At 42.7% G+C, this 11,043-nt stretch overlaps 1 protein-coding gene across 1 annotated transcript; it reads right to left on the bottom strand.

Moving 5' to 3' along the window:
* Window positions 1–10,341: 10,341 nt before the first annotated feature.
* On the bottom strand, window positions 10,342–10,719 carry LOC110925107 (class E vacuolar protein-sorting machinery protein HSE1-like). Its single transcript, XM_022169074.1, has one exon. It carries the CDS (start codon window positions 10,717–10,719, stop codon window positions 10,342–10,344), a length of 378 nt encoding a protein of 125 aa, XP_022024766.1.
* Between the last annotated feature and the right edge of the window lie 324 nt (window positions 10,720–11,043).

Below are 11,043 nucleotides of genomic sequence, written 5' to 3'. Positions count from 1 at the left end.
GCGTTAAACTGTTTCAATGTTCATGCCAGCGCTATGAGTAAGGTTTTGGGTTAGGTTACTAAAAGATTTTAAAGTGATTAAAACTCGTTTTACGAAATTTTATCGTCACGCGGCAGCGACTTGAGTCGATTGTCACTCCAACGTAATAAGATAATCTCGTTTTGTACGAAGGTTTTGATTAAATGCTAGAAAAGATTCGTAAGAAGATCAGTTTAAAATTGGTTGTAAACAAGGCCTTTTAATAATACTATAATTTTAAATTTTAAGGTCGGCCCCGCATGGCACTTTTCCATGAAAGTTCGACAATATGGTTAAAACACATATATATAGGAAGTACCAGCGGCGTATCCACCATGCTTTAGCCATATGGTTGCCGTCTCGTGAAGCAGTGTCATACGTGTCGACATAGTACAGGCAGATTTGCGATGACTCGGTCCAAGCGAGAAAGGGTTGGATCAAGTCTTGAAAGGCGAACTGAGTGATGAAGCCGTTTTCGAACTCAGTTTTGCGATACAAGCGAGTGGGGTAAGTGTACACAAAAATTCGATAGCATAACACAACATAACAAGCAAAGACGACGACGATAAGCGCAAAGCAATATGCGGTAAGCGATAGGCGATGCGTTGTAAGCGATGGAAACATGCGACTTAATTTGATTAGATAAAACAACACCACAATTTTAACTAATATTAGACCCCACATGGCCTTTTTCCACGAAAGTCTGCTGATATGGCTAAAACACTTATATATAGGAAGTACCAGCGGCGTACCCACCATGTTTTAACCATATGAATTTCGTTCCGTGAAGCGAGGTCATGTGTGCTAACATGACACAGACGACACAGATAACGATAGCGATAAGCGATAGCGATAGGCGATAAGAGTATCGAAGCGATGAGGAAGGTGTGAAGTGCGTTAAAGCGAAAAGCAGCGAGTGATTAACGATACTCGTCTAGCGATCCACGATAAGCGATCCACACCAAGCGATACCCTGATAAGCGATAGAGCGATACATACGTAATAAGCGATGCATAACAAACGGTACGCACACATAAATTCGTGAGTTCCACTAGATTTCGAATTGGAGACTTTCGTCGAGTTGTAGATGTCACTCCTAGCTCGATGAAAGGTTCTCGTGCTAGAAGTATACGCTGAGTGAGCGATCTCATCGAGAGTTCTTGGTTTTCACACCTGGTCTCGACTGGATCACTTGGTTTCGTTATGCGAGTATTTTCGAAAACGTCTGCATTGTGTCAGCCTTAGGAAAGGCTAAGTAGTATTTCAGCCTTAGGAAAGGCTTCTTCGTGTGAAGCTATAGTACGCGGTGTTCACACAAAGTTGTAGTTTTTAGCGAATTCGAACGGGAGTATCAAGTAGGCCCGTGCAATTCCTTCTAAGTTCGCACGAGTCGGCCCGTTCGTACTTAGACTATAGACTAGGTCATTTCTAAGACAACAAACCCGGACTGGGTCGTGTCTTTCCTAATTCCCTATAGTTATGGCTCTGATACCAATTTGTCACACCCCAACCGATGGCGGAATCATCGGGGCGCGGCACTAGGCGAATCAGATTGCTCAAGAGAATCCATAACAACTATATTGCGACAGTATTTATTACATTTGTTATCCTATACTAACAATCAGTACAATCACATAAGTTATCACAGATTTCTTGTTCTCTCGAACAATACAAATCCGACAGGCTGGATTTTAGGCAAGTTTCTAGACTTCCTAGCTTGATTCGATGTAGACTGCGACAAAACCTGCAACATACGTTAAAATAGTGTCAATACAAAAGTATTGGTGAGTATACAGGTCAGATATGTAATAGTGTGATAGACAAAAGCTGTGAATTTCCACATAGATAAACGTAATACACGACATATATACTCACAAAACTGATACTACCAGCTAAGTCCTCGAGCTTCGATCCCGATGCTAAACTAGACCCCGTCGGGCGCAATAGTACAATACTAGTCATGGTGGGACGTCGCGAGTATAAGTCCTAGCACATACGTAATTAGCATCACGTATAACTATGCACATTGGTCATTCGTAAGTGATAAATAGTTTAAGCATTTGATGTGATTTGATTTGATAGCAACGTATGTTACACCCAAAAGCGCAAAAGCAAAAAGGGTTCAAGTATACTCATAATCGGTGCTCAGCAAGCAGCAACCACAACTTGGTTGAATTAAAGGGAGCGCGTCTGAGATTAGCCTGATTTCAGATTGATAGCGTAAGCGGTAAGCGATAGGCGATGCGTTGTAAGCGATGGAAACATGCGACCTGATCTGATTAGATTAAACAACACCACATTTTTAACTAACATTAGACCCTACATGGCCTTTTTCCACGAAAGACTGCTGATATGGCTAAAACACTTATATATAGGAAGTACCAGCGGCGTATCCACCATGTTTTAACCATAATAATTTCATTCCATGAAGCGAGGTCATGTGTGCTAACATAACACAGACGACAGAGATAACGATAGCGATAAGCGATAGCGATAAGCGATAGCGATAGGCGATAAGAGTATCGAAGCGATGAGGTAGGTGTGAAGTACGCTAAAGCGAAAAGCGGCGAGTGATTAACGATACTCGTCTAGCGATCCACGATAAGCGATCCACACCAAGCAATACCCTGATAAGCGATAGAGCGATACATACGTAATAAGCGATGCATAACAAGCGGTACGCACACATAAGCGATTAAGCGAGGACACACCAAAAGTGATAGCGATTCACACAATAAGCGATAACCAGCGGTAGCGATTCACATAATTTGTGATTGCGATTTCGAGCCACATAATAAGTGATTGATCGAACTCACAATAAGCGATTGAGTTTGCGAAACACCCATAATAAGCGATAGAGATTGCGAGGTAGATTCTAGCGATAATGCGATTACGAGTGTGTTGACTTACGAAAAGTCTTTTGATCACACGCTTAAGTTGCGATTGAGATTGTTACGCCTTGTGATGTAGTATAGTGTGTCGAAAATAACCACAATAGTACAATAGGTCTACGTTCCAACTCCATATGGCACTTTCTTCACAAAACTTCGGTTAGCATGGCGAAACACCATCATGTTTCAACCATACGCCTCTGTTCCGTGACTAGGTGTCACACTTTGTCAGACATGGTCAAGACGCTTATATATAGGAAGTACCAGCGGCGTATCCACCACGCTTAACCATGCCTTGAATGTAAAGGCATCATTGAAACTCACTACGATCTCCGTGCACTAACCAAAGTAATCCCGTGTGCACCCGTGATTAATTTGATTCTTGCACGTTTATCGTACCTTATCTCAAGAACGCATAGCGGGGGTAAAATACATTATATAATACGTAGTGCTAGCATATAGATTGTGTGCGGGTATAAGAGAGAAATAGAATCCACATGCGTCGAGAGATAGAATAAGTTTCCACACATACAAGAAATTGACGGCGATGAGTCGTATTATTACAACAACATTAAAAGCAAAATAACGATGTTGTGGAGTACTTCTGAGGGACTGCGATTGTTGCCGAAATTCCTCAAGGTTGCGGTCCCGTGCGGCAGTGCTGCGTAAGATGACCATACCAGTTGCAATTTGCGCAATAACGACAGTTAGCTTCTGGCGGGTGATGATACGTACACGTGAAACACAGGGGATGAGTTCCGTTGTAGGTGCATTTCAATTGAACTGGGGCTGCTCGGAGAGGTTCTGGTTGCGACAGTCCGGTTGTTGAAGAGTCTGGGCTCATGGTCTTTCGTTTACGGCTGGGCTGAGCTTCCTGAGATGATGCGGTGTCGTCGGTGGATTCGTCTGATGATTCGCTATAGACATCGTTGGAGGAGTCTTCAAAAGATTCGTCGGTAAATTTGCTAGAAGAATCATCAGAAGAATTGATGATGATTGCTTGATGAGCTTGTTTGACAGGATTCTTGGAGAAGAATCCGTCCAAGACTCGTTTGTCATTGATTTCTGCGGCTAAGCGGTAGGTTTCTTCAATGGTAGCAGGTCTTGCAGCTTTGACAAAATCACCCACACACTCAGGCAAGCCGCGAATATATTTCGGAATGGCTTTTTCTGAAGTGCTGTCTTGACTTGGGCAGATTATGCTAAGCTGTTTAAACCTTGCGGTGTAGCCAGCATTCTCACCTTCGACTTGCTTGATTTTCCAAACTTCGTCTTCTAGCTTCTGGACTTCGTGGGGAGGGCAGTACTCTTTCTTCATGAGCTCCTTTAGCTCATCCCAAGAGAGAGAGTAGGCTGCGGAGATTCCACGTTTGTTACGTTCGGCGGTCCACCAGTCGAGTGCTCGCGATTGAAATACTCCGGTTGCGCAAGTAGTATGAAAACTATCGGGACACCCACTTTGACGAAGGGTAACATCGATAGAATCGAACCACTGGAGTAGTTGGGTCACATCTCCTTCACCCGTGAATTCCATCAGATCACAGGCTTTGAAGTGTTTGTAGAGAAAAGCAGATTGCGGCGCTTCCGTCTTGACGTCTTTTGTGGTTCGAGAGTGGCTGAGAGAGTGCACTTAAGCGACAATTTGAGGAAAGACTTTGGCCACTTCCTTGGCCACAAGCGAGGTAATCCTCTTATCGGTGCTTCGTTTGGCTCTTCTCCTAGCTGCTCGTCTCGAGGTAGAGTTGTTGGAAGGCATCTAGACAGAGAGAGATTTGGAATGAGATTCGATCATAATGATTTTGAGTTTTGCGATGTGATTGAGCGCGATCATACTTGTAGCGATTAATATAATAGATTTCACATAGGAGCCACATAGGAGACACGAGATTCCTAAGTTCTCACACAATTGATTCGTTTTGTACATATAAGGAGTTGTAGTTTATACTTACCCACATACATATCGGTGTAGAATACGTGAGGACGCGATGAGAGGGAGAGAGCAAGAGCGAGAGCGTAAGCGAGTAATTAGACATTAGTTTTGTTGTGAACATTTGTTCTTCGTTTTAGATTGCGATGGCTGTGCGAGTTGTGCGTTTGGTAAAACAAGGAGCGACAATTTGGTAAATCGATAAAGCGTAAAATCTTACATAGGCGTAAATAAATTCCATAAAGCGTAAAATCGGCGATTCGTAAGCTAGAAAAAAAGACAGAGTGCCTCGGGTGTTTTAGGCGTCGACTACCCAAGGTAACCCAACTATACCCAACAAGTTCGTGCACGCGCGTTGACCTAGAAGGCTAGCGCTTCCACTGGGATGTAGCTCATGGCATTCATCTTCCTAGTCATCGCGTGGCTCGAGTCGTTGTTATGGTCGAGTCCTTGGTGGGAGCTTTTCAAAAACCATTTTAGAGAGTGGAACGGTTTATTAAGATACGGGTTTCACCGCTGACTTAACAACTTCGTTCCTAATTGTGGTTATGCTTTCCGAATAAATTCGTGAGTTCCACTAGATTTCGAATTGGAGACTTTCGTCGAGTTGTGGATGTCACTCCTAGCTCGATGAAAGGTTCTCGTGCTAGAAATATGCGGCTGAGTGAGCGATCTCATCGAGAGTTCTTGGTTTTCACACCTGGTCTCGACTGGATAACTCGGTTTCGTTATGCGAGTATTTTTGAAAACGTGTGCATTGTGTCAGCCTTAGGAAAGGCTAAGTAGTATTTCAGCCTTAGGAAAGGCTTCTTCGTGTGAAGCTATAGTACGCGGTGTTCACACAAAGTTGTAATTTTTAGCGAATTCGAACGAGAGTATCAAATAGGCCCGTGTAATTCCTACTAAGTTCGCACGAGTCGGCCCGTTGGTACTTAGACTATAGACTAGGTCATTTCTAAGACAACAAACTCGGACTGGGTCGTGTCTTTCCTAATTCCCTATAGTTATGGCTCTGATACCAATCTGTCACACCCCAACCGATGGCGGAATCATCGGGGCGCGGCACCAGGCGAATCAGATTGCTCAAGAGAATCCATAACAACTATATTGCGATAGTATTTATTACATTTGTTATCCCATACTAACAATCAGTATAATCACATAAGTTATCACAGATTTCTTGTCCTCTCGAACAATACAAATCCGACAACCTACATTTTAGGCGAGTTTCTAGACTTCCTAGCTTGATTCGATGTAGACTGCGACAAAACCTGCAACGTACATTAAAATAGTGTCAATACAAAAGTATTGGCGAGTATACAGGTCAGATATGTAATAGTGTGATAGATAAAAGCTGCGAATTTCCACATAGATAAACGTAATACACGACATATATACTCACAAAACTGATACTACCAGCTAAGTCCTCGAGCTTCGATCCCGATGCTAAACTAGACCCCGTCGGGCGTAATAGTACTATACTAGTCATGGTGGGACGTTGCGAGTATAAGTCCTAGCACATATGTAATTAGCATCACGTATAACTATGCACATTGGTCATTCGCAAGTGATAAATAGTTTAAGCATTTGATGTGATTTGATTTGATAGAAACATATGTTACACCCAAAAGCGCAAAAGCAAAAAGGGTTCAAGTATACTCACAGTCGGTGCTCAGCAAGCAGCAACCACAACTTGGTTGGATTGAAGGGAGCGCGTCTGAGATTAGCCTGATTTCAGATTGATAGCGTAAGCGGTGAATAGTGCGTGAAACGGAGCAGCGTGTCAGTGGATCGGACATTACTCCGATCGAATGGCAATCCGATCAGGTGGCTGGTCGATCGGGTGACTATCCGATAGGATGGACATCCGATCGGGTGACCATTCGATTGGATTGCTACCTCGTTGGGAAAGATGTGTTTGTGTATGGTGGTTTGCCTTTTGAAGTTTTCGTTGTAACATTTTGAAAACAGAGTAGTATCTCTACCTTTCAGGTCGGTCGATCGAACGGCTGGTTGATCGGGTGGCAACTCGATCGGGTGGTTGTTCGATCGGACGGTGATCCGATTGGCAAGATACTTTGGTTGATGATATGTTCACAGCAGACTGGTTACTCGATCGGGTGGGAGTCCGATCAGGTGATACTCCGTTGGAACTGATGTGCGATGAAGATTTATAAAACGTTTCAGTGTTGAGGATCCAAGAGTCAGCCGATCGGATGGTCGTTCAATCCGATAGCAATCCGATTGGACGGCAGTCTGTTCGTTGTTCAGATCCTTGAATGTTTAACAATTTGTTTAAATCTTGACCCCAAGTGCAACCCGAACGGATTACAGGTCGGTCGGGTGGCAGTCCGATCGGACGGCAATCCGATCGGACGGTAACCCGTCCCGCAATCTTATCGTTTTACATCTTGCCTATTTCGTTAAGTTTTTGCGATTTGATCGAGACGTATGACTATGAGCTAAACAATGGAACTCCACCAGGTCTGAGTCACTGGGTCAGATGGGAATCACCACGTCCGATCAGTTAACTGTTCTTGGTGGTTATTCGTGTTTAACACGACAGGCCGGTCATCTCGTCGATAGGAACCAGTTCTCAAACTGACACTTCGCTATAGGTTATTCGTGGTTATTCGTGTTTAACACGACAGGCCGGTCATCTCTGTTGCTACCGGTTTCGAGTGATAAGTTAGGAAAGTTTGAAGAAAGCTTAGAAAACTTAGATTTAGGTGAGATTAGTGTTTATACATCGTGGATTCTATCAGATCTGGACTGTTCTTGATGAGATGAGGTCACACTTCATTGTTCCTAAGAACTCCATGATGACATCACCTTGGAACGGCTCAAATCCGAGGGTTTAACGGTGAAAAAGTGAGATTTGATGGTGAAAAAGATGAAGGAGTGCGTGTTGATCGTAGAAGTACAAGATTTAGGGTAGAAACTTACAAGAATTGCGAGAAATCGAGAGAAAATGACCCCAAAGCGTGCTGGTCGAGTGAGAGCTGTCACATCACTGTTCAAGTGATGTGACAAGGGTTATTTATAGGTGAGGAGGAGAAAAGGGGAAGGGAGTGCCATGGATCGGATGGCTGTCCGATCGGTTGGCTATCCGATCGACCAGTCATTCGATCAGTGGTCTCCGGTGAATTGCGTTTCGATGTTTTGTTTCATTCGTTAAGCGCTGCGATAGTTTTGGTTACACATTCTCATCCACATTTTCATATATATATATATATATATATATATATATATTATAATTAGCCACGTTGGGTCGTATATACATATCCATATTTCAAAGTTGCGATACAATAACTAGGTTTCATTTCGAATATGCGTTTCTTTACGATGCTTCACGGTCATCGAGGAGGGTAGAATAGGTCCTCTCTCAATGTCATCGTGAACGTTAATGTGTGTTTTGAGTAATGAGTTGCACTGCGACACATCACGGCTATCAAGGAGGTTAGGATTGGTCCTCACTCGACATCTTCGTGGTTGTCAGCAAGCACAATGTGATGTGATAGCGATAAAATATGAGATAATATGCGAAAAATATTGCGATATAGCGATGTATGCGATATAGTTACATTATGATTCGAATCTCTGGTGCTAGGCGTAACGAGTGTAACGAGTAGTAAAAACGCACGAATGTGCGGGTTGTTACAGAACCTTTCCAGTGGACTGCACCAAGGCTTTCCACCATGTTAGGGCATCACCATTGAAAGATTGAGATACAAACTTGAAGATGTCTTCCTAAGCACACCCACTAATGTCAATCACAGTTTCCATTTCATCCAACCATTTCATACAGTCGATTGCTCCTTTTCTCTCGTTAAATCTCTCAGTTTACAGGAGACGAAATATTTATAGGTACAACCCTTGTTGTACCTGGGAGTTTGATCGAGGACAAACTGCCTCTTTGGTTCACTTTTCTGATTAGATGAGTGTTGAGACTCATCCTTCTTTAGTGTATGCGAATGTGATAGGGACTTCGTATGAGTTTTGGACCGAACATTACTCGGCTCCTAAAACATATTATCCACAGCTTGTGCAACCGCTGTGTTTATTATTGTTTCCTTCCACAGGATGACTGTTTGCTTTGTCAGAGCCAGCCATGATTTGTGTACTAAAATTAAACAATAGTGATGTATTTAGATTATATGATGAATCATCGCATTGATGATTAGATGGCCATGGCATTAATAAACCATATAGACCATTTTAGATAACAAATAAGAATCTATTTGATCATGATTTGCCTAGGCTACAAATGAACCATTATTGGCAATCAATAGGATATAATCCTTTACAGTTATTAGACAGGGGACATAAGTCACAACTGTCAATGTCATAAAAGACATTTTCAGATAGCACAAAAGGCTCGTCTCGAAGGACATTCAGATGGCACAGAAGGCCTTATCACAAGGACGATTAAAACATAACCAATGATTTCTTGGATCAGTGGTCTTTAAGGGTCGAACATTAGTTCATCGCCCTTTTGACAAGAAGTTTATAAAATAAAACTATCATTGTGTTTAATACACCCTTGCTCGTAGGCATACACCACAAATGGATGCTTTTGATGTATACATCATATTGATGTTTAATAGCCATGATTCGCATTGATCATATAGGCCATGAAGGTAGCTTGGAAAGATCCAAGTACTTTTGGAAGCTAGTGTGGTCTCTCAAGTCACACAGCCAGGAATGTTAACATGTTTTCAGATGTTAACAGAGAATTTATTGTCTTAAAAAGGTTGTACCATCATAGCCATTAATATTTTGGCTAGGTTATACCTTTAAGAACTTCTTTTTGAAATTTCTTTGGCAGATCAATGAAAATTGAAATGATATTAACAAGATGATGTAATAAAATATACATATAAAAGTTTCCAAAAGAAATTTCACTAAAATACTAGACTATTACAAGAATACCCTAAACGGGTCTTAAAATAACAAACTGTCCATGCAGGGACTACAGAAAAGAAAATAAGTCCATGCATGGACTAAGTACAGAAATAAAATGTCCTTGTAGGGACTTGATTGAAATTACAATACAAAATAAAATAAAACAAACTTCTACTTCTTTTTGCCCTTTATGAGGTTTGCAAGGCCCTTGAGAAATTTGTTATGCTTTTTGTTTGTTTCGTCCGCTTTTTGCTCAACCTGGTCCAACCTCTACAGAAGTTGTTGAGTTTGAATTTGTTGAGGAGGAGGAGGTTGTTGTTGGTAAGGTGGGTATTGATACCCTTGCACTGGATATCCAGTTGGGTAAACTGGAGGAAACGGCGAAGGATAAAGTGCATTAAATTGTGCTGCCTCAAGATATGGATCTTGGGCAGGGGCTTGATATCCATAATCCGTAGAAGTTGGATATTCAAATGGGTTATACCCAGACGAACCTGGGTAAGTCGGTATCGGGTTTTCAAAACCCACTGGCGGTGGCGGTGGTGCAGAAGTAACAAGCGGGGGATCATCTTTCGGCACCGCATGTGAAGGTCCACCCATCTATGGATCTTCGGGAATAGGAGGGTATGTGCTTGAAGCTTGAGGGGAACTAAATCGTGGTCCCCCTCGCACGGACATTCGTGCATTCCTCCTTCGCCTAGGTGGCTCGGGAGGTGGTTGTGATGGTTGTTGAGGTGGTTCCTCAACGGGTAAAGGCGGTGGAGTAACCGCTTGAAGATACGGTTCCTCCAATGGAGGTTGAGGAGGAGAGTTATGAAATGAAGGAGTATATTCCCATTCGTACTTGTTCCACCTTTCGGCCCATGAGTCGGGGCCTTGATATGGCGATCCTTGGTAAGGAGAACCGCTGGAGATACTGATGGTGTGAGTTGGTGTCCCGGTTGGCGGCTCTGGATCAGGATCGCCATCCATCTCCATCTCTTAGGAGAAGTGGTCCTCGGGTCCTAATAGATTGTAACCCAATGGTTCGTTACAATAGTCGTTTGGGTTAAATTGGGTCGGGGAATAAGTGGAGTCAGAATGATGAAAAGAATGGGAGTGTAAATAGTGGTGTGAATGGTGAGAATGGTGAGAATATTGGGAATGATGAGAATTGTAGGACCGAGTTTGACCGTCGTTTGAGACAATCGGAGCTAGCACCTACCGAAAATGTAGCGGAAATACATTTTTGGCATGAATCAAAGCAAAACTATAGAAGAAATGAGTAGAAACAGAAGTAATACACTTTAACACCGTTTTCTC

The sequence above is a fragment of the Helianthus annuus genome, chromosome 17, assembly GCF_002127325.2.
Source record: "Helianthus annuus cultivar XRQ/B chromosome 17, HanXRQr2.0-SUNRISE, whole genome shotgun sequence".
NCBI classification, from domain to species: domain Eukaryota; kingdom Viridiplantae; phylum Streptophyta; class Magnoliopsida; order Asterales; family Asteraceae; genus Helianthus; species Helianthus annuus.
This window is presented reverse-complemented; position numbering and strand designations above follow the sequence as displayed.

Coding starts and splice junctions, on each gene's coding strand:
- LOC110925107 (XM_022169074.1), bottom strand. CDS start 10,719: ATGGAGATGGATGGCGATCCTGATCCAGAGCCGCCAACCGGGACACCA.